Raw genomic sequence first — 21,651 nt, 5'->3', positions numbered from 1 at the left:
CTGAGTCTTTTTGGGCATTCTTCTGTTGATAACATCTGTGCAGCTATAACATGGGCTTTGATGCATACTTTTGTAAGACATTATAAGCAGGATATGATCTCAAAGCCTGTGTCATCCTTCAGGGCTGTTGTACTATTGTGATATTCTGTTCAAGCCACCAAAGAACATAAAGCCTGTAAAACATTTTGCACTCTTACACTTTTTTTATTTTCTGTAAATTATAGTACATGGAGCAGGTAAAGCTCCATGCACTACAAAGAATTATGATAAGGTCTTCGATCCTAACCATTATTATTTATTCCCTACATGGTGCCATAATTCACTTCTTAAGCTTCACTGTTGAGGTGAATTTCTAGGTGTCCATGTCTTGAATACATAATAAGTTGGTTAGGATCAGAGACCTAATCATAATCCTTGGTAGTTAGAAATATGTAAGTGATTCAATTAAAATTAAATATGCCCAAGGAGGCAGTATCTTTTGAATGTAATTTATCCAAGAAAAAAGGGGGCACCATGGGAATATACAGGAAGGATGCTTTAGGCATTATAAGAAGAAAGCTTTATTTTCGTATGGCCTTCCCAATAAAAGAATGAACCAGAAGCTATGATAGTTTCAAGAATTCTTAAAATACCTTACTAATGGGGAGTAAGAAGTAAAGACACTGGTTCAGACATGGTAAACAACAGAACACACAAGCCAAACAGTCATTTCTTTTCTGGCAAATTAAGTGCCTACATGTCTGTATTCATATTTATATGCATTGTAAATTCTAAGTGTATTCTGTATGGCTGATTATGTCTGAAAATGGTCACTTTTAATGAGCCCATCCTATTAATGTAGCATTGAAGTGTTGTTTATTGTATGAAACTGTAGTCATTTTTGGATATGGAATCTAAAACATTAAATCCATGTTATTTTTTATTTTTTAGAGATTAATGTTTTGCCACAAGAAAGCAATGAAAAACCTATCACAGAAAAGCCAAAAGAAGCCAAAAACCCAGTCCTGATTGTCTCAAAGTCAATGGAGGTAAACAAAGAAGTTAAATTTAAAAATTAAGTAACCGTTGGCATATTCAGAAGCTATGGGTTGATGTTGTGATGACCACACTCTGGCACTGCATGAAAGCTCTAATAGTGTCCAATCTAAATGAAGCAGCAATATCTAAGGGATTATAGGGAAACATATTGATGCTGGGGTACTTTGTCTGTACAGTTCTTATGCCATCTCTGTGTCTACGTTAATTTTCATGGGATGCTCTGGTTTTTCCAACCTCTCAAAGGCATGTAACATAGGTGTGTGTGTGTGTGTGTGTGTGTGTGTGTGTGTGTGTGTGGGTGTGTGTGTGTGTGTGTGTGTGTGTGTGTGTGTGTGTGTGTGTGTGTGTGTGTGTGTGAGTGTGTGTGGGTGTGTGTGAGAGTGTGTGTGGGTGTGTGTGAGTACATGTGCATGTGCACATACAAGCATACATCCTGTGATGGGGTGGTTTCCTATGCAACATTAGTGTGTTTACCTCCCAGTGACTGCCAAGATAGGCTGTAGTTCCCCCATGACCCTGACCTGGATTAAACAGATAATCAGAGAATCAATTTATGTGGACAATCTAAAACTGGGGTAAAACAGCTGACACTGATGAATGTTTACTTGTGCTGTAGGTAAACTATTGCAGTAATGATTATATGTGTGAGGTTAACAAAGTGAAGGAGCATTTCTGGCTCTATGGTGTAAAGTAGTATAGCCCTGACTACAGCCCTAACAACTTGAGTTTGACTAGTGTCTCAGGCTATGGAAGAAATGAGCATGGGAGGAAACAACTGAATAACTTACTCTGCCTTGCTTATCCTGGAGGGAGGGTGACTCCCAGTTTGCCAGAATTGCTCCCATATCAGCAGAGTCTTTCAAGGCAACAGTGTTCTCAAAATTGGCGGGACACAGACTTGGCATTCCTAGCTGGTAACAGTTGGCCTCATAGGGGGGTGTGTGTGTGTGTGTGTGTGTGTGTGTGTGTGTGTGTGTGTGTGTGTGTGTGTGTGTGTGTGTGTGTGTGTGTGTGTGTGTGTGTGTGTGTGTGTCTGTGTGTGTGTGTGTGTGTCTGTATCTGTGTAGGGCACTCAGTGCCTCTGCAATGATGTGGGTGTTCACATCAGCCACTAAGTGTCAGGGTCAGTGATGTAACCATAAGCCCCCTAATGGCTGCCTGGACAATGGATCCTAAGGAAGAGAGGGCTATTGGGAAGCAGATAGTAGGGAAAAATAACATAACAAATGCAAGAAGCTAGAGGCAGAGGATAAATGAAGGTGAGGACAATGATTTTTAATATATCTCAAATGTTTTGTTACACAGTGAGTGTATATATGTGGGAGGGCATTTCTCAAGTTTTAAAATACGTTTTTTCAAATCTTAAATAAGAAGTATTATATGTATGTGCTTTTGAGACAATACAGCTAGGCTGCTGGGTTGAAATCACTAAAGTAAATGGAATAAGTTATGTGGATTCATTGCCAGAATTAAAGAGACAAAGTCCTAGAGCAGGACCTAACTAGATATACTCTGGAAAATCAGAAGCATATGTAGAATGATATTTACATACCTTCTTTTACTGAAGTACCATGGGAAATATACAAGTATCCTCTAAATAAATAAATAAATAAATAAATAATGTTTCGGCACTTCATTTCTTGAACATACGACACATAGGTCTTTATTAATGTAGTGAATCCAACAACTTTGACTTCTTTAGCTACATGCTATGTTTTGTCCTTGTCTAGACTTGTTAGTAAGCCGTATTTGTAAAATTTAACTATGCTGTGAAATGCTTAATGTATCAAAAGCCTGAAGTGCATTTAGCTTTGGGATCTTCTTCTTATTCTTCTTCTTTTGGCTTTTCCCGGTTAGGGGTCACCACAGCTGAACTCCAGTCCACTAATAATTGGCAGTAGATTTTTTTACGGGTGCCGAGGTGCCAGCTCGACGCCCAACCTTCAACGAAGGCGCGCCCATTCTACACATGTCTTTCGAACGCCACTCGACTGCAGGGAGGACATGCAGACTCCACACAGAAGGTGCTCCAGCCAAGAATCGAATGGGAGAACCTCTTGCTGTGAGGCAACAATGCTATCGCTGCACCACCGCGGCTTGCATTTAGCTTTGGGATATGTGCAAAAAATGTTAAAAATAAAGAGTAAAAGTGTCACATCAAATATATGTAGGACTCAGCCATTTAAGTATCTCCTATTGTTTTTTTTTTTTTAATTTTTATATAATTGTATTTATTTATTTGTTAACTAGATAGGTGGGTGGATCTAAGGACCCATGGCCTTGGCAAGCAGCATGAATATGCAGTGCTACATGATATCCTGGAAAGAAACACTTGCAAAAAGAGCAGGACAATCAAGGAAACATGACAAATATATAAAAAAATATTAGAAGAGAATCGTAATGCTAATAAGCTTTGCTGATGGCATAGAGAGATAAGCCCTGACAATAACCTAGGCAATCAGAGATGCAGGCCAGGTGCATGGGCATACCCATCAGGGGTTTCCAGGTGGGTACTAGCCTTTCTCTGCTGTTACTGCCCAACATGATCTTTGCTGAAGTGCAGAAGGTGGAGTCAAAATGCAGGGCGAGTGTAGGGATGATATGGATGTGGCCACCCAAACTATTGATGTTAGTTAACCCTTGGAGGCTGTAGGCAGGGAGCATGACACAAACTCTTAGAAGGGCATAATTGGTCACTACGGTGAAGTAGATGTCCACGTCACCACCCAGTGGGAGGGGTTAGCGACATTCATATAAAATACTTTCATTAGGGAAGGAATGGGCTTTAGTTGAAAAGGGAGTGACTTGATGGCCATCAAGGTGGAGGAAACACATATAAAAAAAAGGAATAAATGCTACTGCATTCTTAAGAGACATACAAGAAAAAGTATCTGTTTCTTCATTTGTGTTAAGCATGAAAGAGTAGCACACATTGCAAATGTGGTGGAATAGTAAATGGAAAATACAGAAGCATGCACTTTAAGACTTCCAAGCTGACAGCAGTGTTTCCTTTTATGCATTAGACTGTTGAACTCTGCCGACAGACGAACCAGAAGAAAGTTACTTCCTTCATCCCCCCGATCACGTAGGCATGTATATATCTGTCTGATCAGGAATAGTACACATTATAGGCTCATCAGGTTGTACTAATTTTACTCAGTCCATACGAGTGCATTGTATGTAGTCACTGTCCATATTTGAATGTGTAATTCTAACTGTCTTTCACCTGTACCCTTATACGAGAAATTCAAGAGAGTGCAAGATACACTGTGCAATATCTATATGTTGTTCTATTTATTTTTTTTTATTTATTATTTGTTATGTTTTTGTGTTGTCAAATTACTTTTTACTATAATATTTTTCTGTATACATGTCCTTGTATTGGGAATGAAGCAATGCAATTTTGGTTCAGCTACACTGTGGTGTAGATTTGAATGATAATAAAGTTTACTTTGAATTTGACTACATCAGTGTGCTTTGACAGTGCCAATAGGTATGTAAACATCTTTGTACAGGTATTTCTCTATTTTGATAGAGTGTCTTTATTTGGGTCCTGTATGCATCTGCTGCAAGACTTTTGCTACAACCTGTATTTACTGCCAGTTTTATCAGGATTTTTGACAAACTGAGTGCTTCACACCATAGCTAGACTACCAAACTATGCCATACTAGAGAGCACAAACAAGGGTAAAACTTCTGTAGCTGGTGAAGTATAGTCTTCTGATCGGTATGCATTACCAAAGACCTGTATGTTGTGCATTCAAAATCCAGAAAGCTAAAACACTTTAACTTTTGTCAGAGGAATCGTTCGTTGACTGGCACCTCTGCTTCCTTCTACACCAGTGATTTTAGCAGAGAGTCTCTCCATGCTGAAGGCTGCCTGAGACAGTTCTCATGGACCAGCACTGGCCTGAGCCTGCCACCTTGGGACCACTGTTAGTGCTGACATATTCTGCATGAAAGTATTCTTTGCCAAATCCATTCTTTGTGCAGCTATCAACCTCATGGCCAAGGTCTGACAGCATCACACCAGTACTGATATCTTTGATGCTGGGAATGCCTTCTTCCCAGGATTCTTTGGCATCAAAATGTCAACAATGATAGCCCAGAATTTGGAGATTATGCAGAAACAACCTTTGGAGTTGCTAGTTACTCCTTGGAGTCAATGGAGACATCTGATCCTCTCTTTTCATTCCCTTCATCCAGTGTCTTCTACCTGTCATGCTTGTCCCATGTGCATAGAGAAGATGAAAGCTACCACAGACATAGAGTATCTGACTCTGCTTCTTAAACTGTACACTTGAACCGCCCCACCCCATGTTCCCAGTAAGAGGAAATGCAAAAGAAAGCAACTGGACTTCTCTATGGAATTCCTATTCCAAATACTAATCTGAAAGAGGAGGCTTTGTTAGTTTCTATTTGATAATCCCTAAATTTTGGGAGATCTTAGAAATACTAAGACAGCAGGAAACATGACCAATTGACTCATTCTCCCAGGATGAGAAAATTCTGCAAGAGGCATTTTGCTCCACACTTTCAACTTCTAAGGTAGTTCCCCCTGAATACTGCATGATTTTGCTGGTTGTGCAAAAGACTTGGCAAGAGCCAGGCGTGGTATTACCTTTTTCCACAAGGCAGTACAAGACTCTCAGCATCTCCTGTTTGGCATTAACTTCTCAGATGTCAAAGCAAATGTTAAGGGATTATGACCGACCAATCCTGACCAAGTTTGCAGGCAACTGTAAACTTGATGCCCTCATAAACTGTCCAGAGGACACTAAAACCCTCAAAGAGGGCAATCATAAACAAATAATTGGTGTGAAAATCATGAACTAAAACTAAATGTCAAGAAATGTACAGCTGTATCCTTTGGCAAGCCTGACTTTCCTTGTAATAATCACATTGAGAACACGACCCTGAAAGTTGATCCAGGAATCGGGGATCTAGGATCCTATGTTAACTATGAACTGTCCTTTCATCGTCATGTATCCTGTATTGCAAGGAAGCCGCCCTTCATTGCAGAACTTGCCTTAAGGGAAGGCATCTGAATCCAGGGATGTCATCATTTCACTGTACTCAGCTGTCATTATGCTGATTATTGAATATAACGCCCCATTCAGTATGTACCTGTCCAGATACTTGTCACAGCTAGAGTGACCACAGTGCTTTCTCACTAAAAAAAAAAAAATCAAGGACTTGAATCTAAAAGACTATACGGACCATCTCACAGCCTTATCCCTCTTCTCTGTGTCATACAGGATACTAAGCGGTGACCTGAGTCTCCTGTATAGAGCCTCAGCAGACCCTATCTTATCAGACCTGTTACATATTTGTAAGTCCAATGTTCATGTGAATAGATGATCAGTCTCTTTTGTAATATAAATAGAACATGTTGGAGGGATAGGTATGTATCACAGAGAATACCTCTAGTATGGAACAGTCTTCCACTCCACATAAAGCTAAGTACTTCTCTTATTTTATTCAGATGTAATTTGGATGAATGGATGGGAAACTGCAACTTCGTCCCTGATTTAGCACCCATGCTCCTCATGGATAGGAGCAACAAGTAAATATCCCGACATATCCTTTTTCTTCCTGCCTCTGACATTTGTATGCAAAATATAAGGCCTTAAAACTACTATGTGAACGTAAGGTTAGATTTCATAAGATCCACACAGACCAATAGTCTAGTGAGAACCTATGAACCTATCCTCTAGACCCCCAAGGAATATGAATGTTAGAATAAGGACCCTTCAATTGTATCAAATGTTGGAATAAGGCCTCTTCAGTTGTACCCATTGTAGTGGCCACTGCTCTCAAGAAAGAGCTTTCTGAGGAGAGCCAAGCAGTTTATTCCCCTGACAAGCCTTCACAGGCAGTAGACCACATTGGAAAGCACGTGTAGACATTGCACATCTTTTCTGTAAGGGCTTTGAATTACCTGATACATATGACCAGGTTTCAAGTATGACAAAGGAGATAGAAGTAGCGTACAAAATCAGGGATTCTGCACTCATCCCTCAGAGAGATAAGTGCAGAATCCTTGAAGGCTTTCTGACTGCTGCTTTCTGGAGAGAGTCTGGAGTTGAATCTCCCTGCACCCTCCTACATGGCAGGCCTTGACACAGGACAAGTGAATAGGGAAGATAGCATCCAGGGGCTACAGCATTTTCTTTTTAACATCTCCAAGGCCAGCACCCTTACTTCCAGATGTCCCACCCCCATCAAAGCCACATAGCTAAACTAGAGCTGGCAAGGCACTTAACAAAAAGAGAGGAAGTTAAGAAGTGCCACCAACTTTAGTAAATATTGTTTTGTTCTCAAGAAGATGAAGGATATATGGCCCACATCAGATCCATGCAGCCTAAATGAATATGTAAAGAAAAAAATTCTGAATGACCACTGAGCCATCAGTCCTCTTGGAACTGGGAAGGAGACTGACTGTGCTCTCTATATCTCCAGAATGTGTATCTGTAGATCAGAATAGCCGGGGAGTCCAGAAGATTCTTGCATTTCAGGGGAGCCAATCACTTTCAGTTCCATACCTTTCTATTGGATCTCACCACATGCCTCAGGATGTTTGCCAGATATGTAGTGGTCATAGCAACTTGCCTTAAGCTAAAGACTATTCAAATTTTACTTTACCTGAAATATAGGTTCATGGCAGTCTCAACAGAGAAGTCACTAAGCAAAGCAAACAATGATTTACTGCAGCTGTTCAGGTTCTTGGGGGTTAATGAGCACCACAAAGTCACAAATGGAGATGTCACAAGCACACATCTTTATCAGATGCCATCTGGGTACAAGGACTTGCATAGTCAGTGAAAGTGAATTGCCAACATTCAATACTCTGTTCATGCTCTTCTGTTGGTCCTGAAGTTAGCAGCCACTTTATGTTTCATGTCTGTCCATCTAAATGTCCAGTTTCGGAGATAACAGAATAACAGTACTTTAGTGGACACTCAGGATCTGGTGGAATCAGAGTTCAGGCCCAATGTCCCTTCTGATCCAGCTATTAAAGGTTTGTTATCAAAATATTCAGTGATGACCTTTACAAAACAATCTTTCTCAGAGCTGCCCCTTATCCTTCCCTTTCTCAGTTTGGTAGTCACCATTAAATGTATTTGTGCTTGGATATTGAATGGGATATTGTTTAGGAAAGGTAGTCCAAGGGACCTAGTCAAAACTAGAAGCGTTTTTGCCCATCAGTATTCTGGAGATGAGGGCTGGCATCCTTACTGGAGATGCTCTACAGGACTTCCTCCACCTATCAGTATCCTGGAGATTAGGGCTGGCATCCTTATTGGAGATGGTTTATAGAACTTCCTCCACCCATTAGTGTCCTGGAGATGAGGACTGGCATCCTTACTGGAGATGCTTGACAGGACTTCCTCCACCCATCAGTATCCTGGAGATGAGGGCTGGCATCCTTATTGGAGATGCTCTACAAGACTTCCTCCAGTAGGATGCAATTGATATCAAATTAGTCAGCACTGCCATGGTCTGGTATATGAACAAGCAAAGAGAGTTCATTCATACCCCTTACCCAACCTCTCTTGGAAAGATGTGGGGCTATGGCAATGAGTCATGCTGGCACACTACATTTTGGTTGCAAACATATATCTCTGATCAGGCAAAACCTCTGGTGGACAAGCTCTGCTAATGCTTATTGATGCCTCGTGAGAGGTCTGTAAGTGGTGAACAATATCTTCCACAACTGGGGAAGGTGTTACTGTGACTTGTTTGCATGCCCAACTAATGTCAAATGCAGTAGCTATTTTTCAATAGTACCCTTACAGAAACAGACACCCTGGGTCCCTTTGGTCCATCAGTGACCATCAGGTCTTCCTATGCTTTCCCCCATTTTCATTCGTAATAAAGTTCTTGCAGAATGCAAAGACACACAAGGCCAACATCATACTCGTAGTCTTATTTTGGCCCAGATAAGTTTAGTTTCCATGATATGGCCTTAACTATTAGAGAAGCCTTTTCTCCTCAGATTTCACAAAGATTTCCTGTCTCATACATCCAGCAAGCCTCACCCAGACTTCCAGTCCCTTACAGTAAATGCATGATTTCCCCAGTTCTCCTAATGACCATACACCCATTGTTCTCTTCTAGGGTGATCCATATCCTTGCAGCTTCCCAGAAATCCTCTACCAGAAAAATATATAGAAGTTAATGAATAAAATTTTCTGTATGGGTGGTGGAGCCAGACCTAGATCTGTTGTCATTTCCACTTCCATCGATTAGCAGTTTTTGACTGATATTTTTGACAAAGGCTCCTACTAGTTTATACTCAAGGAACACTTAGCAAACATTTCTATTTTTTGTCAAGGTATGACTTCCTCATCCTTAGCTTTATTAAAAGAAATCAAACATTTCTATGATAGATATTTCTGTTTAGACCTCCCCTCAGGGAACCTGCTTTACCTTGGCATTTAAACTTCTTCCTGGAAAAGATGATATTATTACCTCCTACATTTGAGCCAACAACTACAGTGGGTGTAAACTATTTACCATTGAAGATGTTACCTGGAGACAGTTACTTCACTAACAGCATTTCAGAAATTCATGCTTTATCTTCTAAATATCTCTATACTTTATTCCATAAAACAAGGTTTGCCTGTGAATGAGTCTCGACTTTATGTCAAACATGGCAACAAAAATGAATGTTAACCAATCACACTGTCATACTGTCTTCTTTCCCTAACATTTCATCTGGGATGAGTGTTTACTCCTTTTCCTAGATATTCAGCAGCAGCAGCACTTTTATTTAGACATAACTAAAGATGCAAGAAAAAAATAATTATTTGTTATCTTTTCATCAAACAAATTGGACAAAGGGTGTCAAAGGTCATTCTCTGCAGATGGCTCTCGGATTGCATTGCATTGTATTTTGCAGTAGAAACTAGAATAAGAGATTAACAAACAAACCTAAAACACATTCCACTATAGCTTTAGTTATTTTGTTGGAACTCCTTTAGAAATTCCTCTTTTGGCAATATCTGTGTGACCATGACATACTTAACTGCATATTTTTGCAACGCAGTATAAACTGAATGTGATCTTAAGGTCCAGGTCTACTTTTGGGGTGACCATATTTGTGGTATTATGTACTGATGCCAACCAAAGAGATAGAGTCGGGTAATCTGTTTAAATTGATGGACTGGATCATGAAAGTTGTGAAAGTTATGATAAGTATATAACTTTCATACAATATGTGCTTTGGCCTGGTTCTGAAAACAAGCCGCAACAAAGTGAGTATTTTATTAGTTTAGAGAGAACATGTAAAATGCCAAACGTGTGGTGTTGCTTTTGCCATATCACACTCACCATAATAATTCTGGTTGTTTTCTGAGATCCTAAATCCAAAAGCTATTATTTTTTTTTTGTGATACTGCTTCAGGAACATAGGTAGCTAATTTGTGCAGTATATTTGTCACAAACCTTCCCTCATGAAATGTGATGACACGCAAGTTCAAGTTTTGCTGTGAAGATGATGTCTTATAGGTTCATAGGTAGGTACTAGGCTACCGGCCCAAGGGCCTACATAAGCCTAGCCAACAAGGTTCCATGGCTTACGCTACCCAAGAAAGTTATTTTCCTGTGCCACTGTCGAGCAGAGACACAGAAGTGATCCCCGTGGTGTATTTCCTATTTCCCATCCAGATTTTTCTTGAAGAGTGCTAATGAAGAACTTTGCTTGACATAGATGAGTAGCTTGTTCCAGAGTATAGGAAGTCTCTGGGACAGGAATATATCCCTCCAGCATGTCCTGTTTATTGTGGTGACAAGGTTTAGGTCCCTAGAGCGTGTAGCTCAGAGGGATTGGTATTTCTTTAGGTGTAGCATGTCCAACAGCTCTGGGTTTGACATAGCTTTATATGTTAGGCAGAGATTACCTAGGAGTAGGCAATATGCTATGGAGTAAAGCTGGAGCTTTTTAAGGCGGTCAGTGTAGGGCATTTGTTTGAGGCCAGTAATCTTCTTTGTGAGGTACTTCTGTGGCCTTTCCAGCTGCTGCAGATGTCTTGTGAGGTACATTCCAAAAGGGGCCTTGTACTCTATAATGGGTCTAATGAGTGTCAAGTAGAGGAGAACAATGACCTATTTTTTCCTGGATGAGAACCCTTTTATGATGAGGTGTGCCACATAGAAGGACTTCCTGACTACTGTGGTGATGTGACTATCAAAGGAGAGTCTACTGTCCACCTGGGTCCCAAGGTCTCTTATCACGCATTCAGTGTTAAGTAGATTGCTGCCTATGTGGTAGTTCATAGGTACAGAGTTTTTAGCAAAGGGGATGACACTGCACTTTTTGGCATTGAGCTTGAGGCCGTGGTTCTGACACCAGGTACCTGTCTCAGTGAAGCCCTTCTGTAGGATGTCCACATCATTTGGGGACTTGACTATGGCTCCTAGTTTGCAGTCATCTGCAAATTTCATTAGCCAGAGGCCTTCTGTGTTAGTCTGTACTTCAGAGAAGTAGATACCAAACAGGAGAGGTCCCAGGATGGAACCCTGTGGTACTCCACTTGTCACTGCTTTGAGGTCAGATTTGGAGGCTGCAACTTTTACAGTGTGGGTTCTGTCAGTGAGCCAGTTGGCAACCCATCCTATGACGTAGGGATTTATACTTAGTTTAGTGAGTTTAGCTATAATTCCAGAATGGGGGGATGGTGTCGAAAGCCTTGGCGAGGTCAAGATAGGCTGTGCGAACAACCTTACCCTCATCCACGGCTTTGGTGACTGCCTCAAAGAAGTCGATCAGGTTCAGGAGGCATGATCTACCTTTTACAAACCCGAACTGGGTGGGATCCAGAGTTTGGAGGATGTTCTTTGTGTTTCACTGTTGCAGTCATTACATTTGGGTAATCTCCTGGCAGGTTGCCCTCAGTCAGCCTGAATTCCAAAGTCTTGGGTCCTGCGTCGGTTACTGTCTCCTCTTCCATGACATCAGGTCATCAGGGATATAAAACAGGCAGCTGACACCATTTTCTTTAGTCTTTCTTGCCACACGGTGCCTGAAGCAGAAGCAGTTCGGAAGTGCCAGTTGGCCGACTCCTGAAATTTTCAAATTCGAGTTTCAGATCCGAAGGCTTCACTAAAGCTAAGTACCCCGTTGGGGAAACTTTTTCTTGTTCCATACCGATGTCAGCAAAAGTTAATAATTGCATTACTTGTGGGAAGCAAAATACCTCATAAGAATTTCCATTTATACTGTATTCCTTGCCTAGGCCCTGATCATAACATGCCTAACTGTTGGTTTTGTGCTAGATTTAACCAACACACTGTTAAGCGTCGGTATATCTTTGCTTCAAAAAATTTTGGAAACAGATTTAACTATCCTGAAATGTTGTCGGATAGCAATCTGACTACCGGGGTTCACAATAAAACCAAGGAAAAGGACAGAGACAGACCGTCGAGGTCCAAAACCGACGACAAAGCTTCTTCTAAGCCAGTCGCCAGTTTCCCGGTACCCAGTGAGGTGCTTTCGCAGCCCCTGATACCCACTACTTTTGAGTCGCAGGCCCCTACCGAGACCCATGTGGAGTCCAGCACGCTGTGAGATTCTCAAAGTATTGTACCCGTGGATGTCTTTCCCTCAGATGGGTCTGGAGCCGCTGAGCAGGCACCGGCTTCTGAGGGTGTCTTCAGGCCACAGCATTTCTATATAAAACCGAAGCCAGCTTCAAAAGCAAAGACAAAAGCAACTTCTAAAGCTAAAAAACTGACGTATGAGCCACGTGCACAGGCCTCTATGCTCAAAAAGCAGATGATCAAAATGGCTGAAGACCTAATTACCTTGATCAGGGGTTCCCAACCCCCTCCTGATAAGAGGCCTAGGCAAGACACTGATTATGAATCTTCAGATCAGGTTTTTATTTCTTCTGATTCCTCTTCTGATCAGGAATTTTCTATACCACCCTATGAGGATTCTGATGCAGAGGAATCTATCCCATCTGCATCTCCTCCTGAAGATTATTCCTTTGGAGAAACCTTGCATACTTTGAGGGAGCATTTTCACTGGGAGAGTCAAGATTTCTCAGAATCAAAAAAGAGGCTTAGGGATTTCCTTCTTCTCCCTCAGCATAGGCCTTTAGCCATACCTCCTGTTTTAGACATTGTGGATGATATGTTTTCGGAGTCAAGCTTGACTCCAGACTCCTTACCTCCGGCTCCTAGCAAGCCAGACAGATATTACAGGGTTCCTGACTCACACAAATTTTTATTTAGAAACCCTGTTGCTGACCCTGAAACTATTTCACAGGGTCCAAGAGGTGCTAAAGCCTCAACAGCAAAAAATCCTACCCCCTCTGACAGAGATTCCAGGGCACTGGATAGATGAGGAAAGAAGGTTTATACATCTGCAACCTTGGCAATTAGAGCCTTAAACTGCCAGTTTCATATGCTCAAGTATCAACATCATGTTATGGGATTACTGAAACAGAAAATGATGTTGATTTCTGAATGTGCCGAAAGTAAAGAATTGCAGGAATTATTGCCTGCAGCAGAACAAGTTGGAAAGCATACTTTGCAATGTGATTTTGATTCCTTAGAGGCCTCCTGCAGGGCCGCAGTTACTGGATCTGTGATTAGGGGGCATGCTTGGCTAAAAGAGCAAAATTTGCATGATCATGTTAAAGCTAAATTGTTGGATGCACCTTTACAGCATGATACTCTGTTTGGTATTAAGGCAGAAGAGGTTTTAAATAAAATGGAAGACAAAGCTAAGTCTATGCAAACTATAAAAGACTTCTTACAAGTGCAGCCACCAAGATTCAGTAGACACTGGCCTACAAAAAAATTGGTCCTTTCCTGTGCCCGACAGAGCTCCACGGGGCAAATCCAGGCACCCTAAAGGATTCTTACAGGTCAAAGCAATGGGGTGCTTCTACCTCCAAATCTGGAGGAAATAAAGTGCAACCCTACAGTAAACAGTCTCAATGACTTCCCTCTGCCATCACCAAGCACTTATCTTTTGGCAGCACCCTTAGGGGAAAAATTAGCACTTTATGCTCAAAATTGGCAGTTAATAACCCAGGACAAGTGGGTGTTAAACATAGTATCACATGGATACAAATTCCACTTCCACACTCTACCAATTGCAAACAGTTGGCCAGATCTGCCAAAAAATCAATGGGCAGAGGCACAGAAACAAGTTACATCCCTCATGGATACGGGGGCTATTCAGCCAGTGCCAGAATAGGAAAAAGGACAAGGGTTTTATTCAAGACTATTCTTGGTACCCAGAAAAGACAAGGCCTGGCGCCCAATACTGGATTTATCAATTTTGAACACATTGCTGGACATTCCAAAATTCAAAATGCTAACTTTGCAGCAGCTTCTGCCCATGCTGGGCAAGAATGCTTGGCTGGTGACATTAGACTTAAAAGAGGCATACTGCATATCCCAGTAAGGGAATCGTACAGAAGATACCTCCGTTTCATGGCTGGCTTTATGCATTACCAATTCTCTGCACTGCCCTTTGACTTATCTACTGCGCCCAGGGTCTTTACAAAGTGCCTTGCAGCAGTAATTGCATTTTGCAGACAAAGAGGTATACAACTCTGTCCTTACTTGGACGACTGTCTCATTCAAGCAGAGAACAAAGACATTCTTCTTCAGCATCTGGCATTTGTGAAAAGGCTTCTAACATGCCTAGGGTACACAATAAACAAAAAGAAATCACAACTGGTACCCTCTCAAAAGATAACATTCCTGGGTGCAAGCTTGAATACAACTGCCCAGATGGCTTTCCTCACACCAGACAAACAAAGGAAACTGACTATTTACTTCATTACTTCAAACAGTTAGCAACAAAAACCCAGTTATCTGCAAGATAAACTCTGTAGGCTTTGGGGTTCATGGCATACTGCATTCTACTGATTCCATATGCAAGACTGCATATGAGGAAACTACAGTGGTACCTAAAATGTTCATGGAGTCAACATTGTCACAGTCTGGAAACAATGATTCCTCTCATTCCCTGCCTGCAACAGAAGTTTCTTTGGTGGGCAAAGGCATGTCACCAAAACATGGGATGGGCTTTCACTCTACTTCCTGCCACCCAAACTTTAACTACAGATGCATCAGACTATGCATGGGGGGCCCACCTGGTGGGAAGATGCATTCAGGGCATATGGACACCAAAACAAATGCATCTGCATATCAACCAAAAAGAGATGTTAGCTGTTCAAAATGCCCTGATAGCCTTCAAGAACTTACTTCATCCAGGACAACTACTGATAAAGATGGACAACACCACAGTTATGTGGTACATAAACAAGCAGGGGGGCACACACTCATACCCCCTTTGCAGACTAGCCATGGCACTGTGGGACACAGCCTTGACTTACCAAGTACGTCTTCAAGCTCAATTCCTGCCATGAAAGCAAAATACTCTGGCAGACGACTTAAGCAGAAACCTTATGGACCCTCATGAGTGGAAACTAGATCCACAAGTCTTCAGCATGATAACAAAGAAATGGGGGCGCCTGGACATAGATCTATTTGCCTCTCCTCAGAATTATCAACTGGACAAATTCTGCACAAGGACTTATCACAGACAAGCATGGAAAGTGGATGATCTATCCTTCAGTTGGAAAAACCTATCAGTCTACGCCTTTCCTCCTCTGCCTCTTCTTCCCAAGGTCCTACTAAAGGTCAGACAAGAAAAAACAAAGATGATACTAATTGCCCCGCACTGGCCCCGCCAATACTGGTATCCAATCCTAAGGAATATGTTCCAATTCCCAGCTTGGTACTTGCCTCAAATACCTCACTTACTGTCTCAGCAAAACAATCATATCCTGCACAATCAGCTCCAAACACTGAACCTGGCAGCATGGCTGATCATGTAGTTATTCAAACAACACCTCTCGGTAAATCTGTGATGGATGTCATTTTGGAAGCTAAAGGGCCTAGTACTAGAAAATCTTATGCTGATAAATGGAAGAGATTCTGTGCTTGGAACTAAGCACAAGGAGCTGACACAGCAGAGACAAATATTCCTCAGATTTTACAATACTTGACTGAGATGCTTGACAAAGGCCTATCGTTTTCATCAATAAAAATTCATGCCTCTGCCATCTCAGCTCATTACAACACAGAGCCACCAATCTTTTCTCATCCTTTGCTAAAGCAGTATCTTAGAGGGGCCAAAAATTTAAGGCCTCCCAAAAGATTACCAATTCCTGCATGGGACCTCAATTTTGTGTTGGAAAAGCTCACTCTGCCTCCATTTGAACCAGCTGCTACTGCGGATCTAAAATTGTTATCATGGAAAACAGCTTTGCTCCTGGCAATTACTTCAGCAAGAAGGGTTTCAGAGCTGCAGGCCCTCATGGCTGTGGAGCCTTTTATCATATTTTACCCAGACAGAGTATCCCTCAGGACCAATCCTCCCTTTATGCCTAAGGTGGTTTTCAGTGTGGCTCTTAACCAAACTATTCATTGCCAACTTTTTATCCAAATCCGCAGAACAAGGGGGAGTGGATTCTGCATTCCTTGGATGTACACAGACAACTAAGATTCTACTTGAGCAGGACTAAAGCTCTAAGAAAAACTGAGCAGCTACTGGTGGCATTTGCTACAGGATCAGAGGGAAAGGCTATTTCAAAGCAGACTATTTCAAAGTGGATAAGCCACTGCATTTGTTTCTGCTACTTACATCATGGTAAACCGGTGCCCAAGGGCATTAGGTCTCATTCCACCAGGGCTGCAGCTACAGCAGCAGCTTTTCTCAGAGGGGTACGAACCAAAGACATTCTAGAAGCTGCTACTTGGAGTTCTGTTCACACTTTTACAAAACATTATCATTTGCCTCCTTCTCTAAGTCCAGGGCAGGCTTTGCCACTGCAGTTCTGCAGGGCCTTATAGCCGCCCCTAATGCAGTTTAGCTCCAGCCTCCCATCCATAGCTTTGGGATTCTACCCAAATGTAATGACTGCAACAGTGAAACACGAAGAACATAGTACAGTTGTGTACACTTACCATAAATGTAGATGTTAGTGTATTCACTGTTGCAGTCCAGGTTACCCACCCGCCATTCCCCTTTTATTCTGGAGTTTCTCTTTCCTTCACTATTTTCTACAGCCTTTGTGGTGTATTTGCTTGCAGATGAAGGTAAAGTTTATATTGTTGCATGTATATATAGTTTATATATATATTTTTGCTACCCATTTGGGGGGCACCTGACATCTGGGGCAAGAAAAACTAAAGAAAATGGCGTTGGCTGCCTGTTTTATACCCCTGATGACCTGACGTCATGGAAGAGGAGACAGCAATTGACACAGGACCCAAGACTTTGGAATTCAGGATGACTGAGGGCAACCTGCCAGCAGATTACCCAAATGCAATGACTGCAACAGTGAATACACTCGAACATCTACATTTATGGGAAGTGTACACAACTATACTTTACCAATGTTTATGAATGTTTATGAATTCCATGATGATACGTTCCATGGCCTTGCAGACCAGACTCATCAGGCTAATAGGTCGATAGTTCCTGGGATCAGTGGTGGCTCCCCCTTTGTGGAGTGGGATAACTGTTGCTGTGTGCCATTCAGTGGGCACAAAGCCTGATGCAAGGCTATTATTGAACATGGTGCTTAAGTGGGGAGCCAGTTCATTCTGAAGTTCATGTAAAACGCAGCCTGGGATGTTGTCCAGTCCCATGGATGCTGTGTTTTTGACTTTAGAAAGTGCAGCTATTACCTGCATAGTTGTGATTATAGGGACTCTGCATTCTTCCTGTATAGATATGGGCCCTTTAGGGGATAAGAGGGGAGTAAAGTTAGCACTGAACCTATCTGCCAGGATGTTGGCAATATCAGTTGGCTCTGTAATTTTCGTGCCTTTGTGCTGTAACTCAGAGCAGATCTGGGTGTTGCCATCTAGATTCTTGACATAGCTATAAAATGCTTTGTGGTTGTCCTTGGATTTAGTGGTGATTGTGTTCTTGTAGCTAGCTTTGGAGGATCTTATAAGGGATCTCAGCTTCTTACTGAGGCTGACCAGGGAGCTCCTCCACTCATGAGATTTTACTCTCTTTTGCAACAGTTTCTTCCTTTTGTTGTACAGTTTATTTATGGCAGGGGACCACCAGATTGGCTTCCTTTGTTTGGAGGATAGCATCTTTGGGATAGCACGATCCATGCACTCATGTACGTGCTTATAGAGTGCATTTGTGTAGGATTCAGCAGTTGTAACTGTATTGACCATCTGCATGGGTGTCATGATGTTCACCACTTCTGTCTTAAGAAGAATGAAGTTGGCTTTGGAGAAATGTTTTACTGTGGTTTCCTTAATGGGGGGTGGTGGCGGGATGTGGATATCAAGGGTGATAAGCTTATGGTCGGAACGGACCAACGAGGAGTTGACTTCAGGTGTGGAACATCGATCACTCATGTTGGTAATGACTAGGTCTAGGATATTGTTCCCCCTGGTGGGGGTGTGGATATGTTGATGTAGGGCATTGGAGTTTATGAATTTCAGAAAGTGTTGAGCTAAGGAGTTGGTACACGAGTAGTTTTCCCAGTTAATGGTGGGGTAGTTGAAGTCGCCCATTATTAGGGTGTTTGGTTGAACCCTAATCTTTTCCAGTACATCAAGAAAAGAGGAGTGGGAATCCTGGGGCACGGTGGGGGATCTGTAGCAAGCTACAGTTTGGACTGCAGTTTTGCCCAGAGTTAGTTGCACTTGAATAACCTCGGATGCATTATGCTGAGCAACTAGCCTGGAGGTGTGGATATCCTTAATGAATATGGACACATCTCCGCCTTTGGTGTTTCGTCCAGGTTACATGGCCGAAAAGTGTGGTATGAGTTATAGCCTGGTAATGCTGGGGTGCTCTCTGGAGCCTTGAACCAGGTCTTAGTCATTGCACAGATATCGATGTTCTCCATTTTAAGGAGTGCCTCGAGTGAGTGCATTTTGAGATTTAGACTTCTAGCATTGAGTAGCATTACCCTCAGTTTTTCTTGCCTGTTCCTGTTATGGTGGTGAATTTGTTATTTGAACCCTGCCTAAAAAAGGCACTATAGGGGCAGCAAGAGCCTTAGTCAGTATCCGGAATCCCAGGGGTGACAGGTGCAGGCCACCTGTGGCAAAGCAACTTGGTCTGTCGACCATGTCATCCCAAGCAGACAGATACCGGATCCCCTTAGAATGACACCAGAAGCTTAGCCAATTGTTGAAGTCAATCATTTTGTTCTTGTACTGCAGTATCATTCTGGGCAATGAATGACACCAGAAGCTTAGCCAATTGTTGAAGTCAATCATTTTGTCCTTGTACTGCGGTATAATTCTGGGCAATGGCAGAATGCTACTCAGGGCTAGGGTCATACCTGCCTGGGCTACAAGATCGGAGAGCTCTTCCATGTCTGTTTTCATGTAGTCCAGGGAGGTACGTCTCAGGTCATTCACACCAACAAGGACAACGACAGAGTCATATTTGTACTTGTTTTGGAGTGACCTGAGTGCATAGGTTATGTGACGGATCGTGCCACCCGACAGGCAGCTGACAGTAACCTTCTCCTTGTTTAGCCTGGTGAATGGGACATCAGTGTGCCTGACTATAGAGTCACCTATGACTAGTGTGTTGGGTACATTGTTTTGCCTTATTGGCTGTGGTTGAGTGGCACACTGAGTCTGTGGGCTATGTGTCATTTGGGTTGTGTTGGGGGATGGAGGTTGCTTGCATTTCTGCTTTGGAGGTCTCTGTTATTTAGACAAATTATTATTGAGAGCCTCCGTGAATGTTTTTGTGTTACTATGTATCTTGCAGTGATTTTAATCAAAACTACGTGTTGCTAATTGGCACAATTTACGAGTGAGGCATAATATGCTGCACCATTTTAAATATCTGGAGACAAAAGTATCAGCAGCTAAGCAAGTTGCAGACTTTTTGCTGAAATGCCTGTTGAATAATATTACACTGGGGATGACCATTAAAATGCATTATAGCACTTGACTTAGATTGCGTTTGGCTCCTTTCCACAGGTTCCACAAAAGAGAGGATTCTGCTGCTCCGTATAGTAGCCTCTGGTAAGGAATGTGAAGATCTAGACGTTAAGGACTAATGAGGGTACAGTACTGACCCATTCAAACAAAAATAAGTAAATAGTGATGTTTCCTTAATTTAGGGGATGAGATACATTCATAGGAGCAAGACTTCCTGACCTGTCGGGCCCTAACAGCTAGAAGCAGTGCATATTTCTGTAATATTTTTATAGGTGTATGGATGGTACAATCAAAGAAAAACATTTTTTATGTTTTGTTTTTTTTCCCAAGTGCATTAATTTCACAAAGACTATAAAATGTTAATAACTGAAAATTAATTCCAAGTGCAAATGGGTTAATGTAAAAGTAATTATAAAAGTATAACACTGATGTGCTGTTTCTTTCTGATGTGGTTTAATTATGACAATAGTATAGTCCTCTTCTTGCAAAAAAAAAAAAGCACCCACATATGTAGTTTTGTGCATAAATGCACAGAGATAAACTGTAGGTATCAGATAAATTGTAGTCAGTGTCCAAGATTCCAGCAGTCTTTCCATTTCCTTATATGATGTTAGAAGAAGGCTTTACCACCTGTTTGTGTTTTCTTAAATAACACTTTATTGGGCAGTTGTGTCCCAAGAGGAAAAATGTAAAAAATTTGAGCTAACCTAATGTTTTAGAAAGAAAATATTTTATAAATATTTGCTAAATATTGCAGAAAACTATTATGCTGTACTTTATTTATTTTATTTTACATTTATTGTTTAACATTTGTTAACTCAGAAAGTCCAACTTGGAACAAAGCCAGTTTTCAGCGGAGGCCCGGGGAGAAATGCTCCAGACGCATGTCTTTGTAATATGGGAGGAAATCGGAGCACCTGGAGGAAACCCACACGAACGTAGGGAGGACATGCGGACTCCATACAGAAGGCACCCCAGCTGAGAATCGAACTGGAGAACCTCTTGCTGTGAGGCGACAATGCTACCGCTGCACCACTGTGCCTGTACTTGAAGCAAAAAAACTGTATTTTATTTTGCTATAAAACAGTAGACATAGCTGCATTTCTACAACTGTATGACATAATTTTGATAATAAAGTGAAAACAGTCTCTTCGTATTTTTGAAGGTGTAGAATGTTGTACAAAATAAGTGTCCCTCTCTAGGCCTCTGGAAAGGTGTCAGTTCTAATCATGGGTATAACATAAGGGACTTCATTCAAAACCATTATGTGCTCAGAGTTAGGTTTTTGTGATCAAAGAACATGTGTACAATGGAATTTTGCTTAGGGAACACTCAGAAAAGTCATTACTTGGCAGGCAAAATGTGTCATTGCCACATAATCTAGTATGCGGCCAATAAGCATATTGAAATGTAACTCATTATTCACATGTGGTCTAAGGATTGATAAACTGATTGATGATTGACCACTGAGCAAGAGAAAAATGCCATATTTTTACAGCAAGTTGAGGTTAAAAAAATCACCCCTACATGACAATCATTTACAGGCCATTGGTTCTGTTAATTTCCTATTGTGAGAAAAGTCACTGGAGGGCAACAAGGTACTTCAGCATCAGGTCACCCCATATTATTACCGCCCACAAT

The 21,651-nt window shown here is 41.7% G+C and overlaps 1 protein-coding gene across 2 annotated transcripts in view; it reads left to right on the top strand.

Annotated features, from left to right (window-relative positions):
- The window catches only part of SYTL1 (synaptotagmin like 1), a 1,083,808-nt gene that overhangs the window by 775,343 nt on the left and 286,814 nt on the right, over positions 1 to 21,651 (top strand). For both annotated transcript variants that reach the window (XM_044084360.1, XM_044084368.1), the window contains one exon: positions 931 to 1,028. In XM_044084360.1, the coding sequence (XP_043940295.1) occupies positions 931 to 1,028 (98 nt within the window). The remainder of the gene's footprint in view (positions 1 to 930; positions 1,029 to 21,651) is intronic.

Source organism: Protopterus annectens, chromosome 1.part1 (genome assembly GCF_019279795.1).
Source record: "Protopterus annectens isolate FY-2018-M chromosome 1.part1, PAN1.0, whole genome shotgun sequence".
In the NCBI taxonomy this organism is placed as follows: domain Eukaryota; kingdom Metazoa; phylum Chordata; order Ceratodontiformes; family Protopteridae; genus Protopterus; species Protopterus annectens.
The sequence above is the reverse complement of the archived record's forward strand: the minus strand, read 5'-3'. Positions and strand labels throughout refer to the sequence as shown.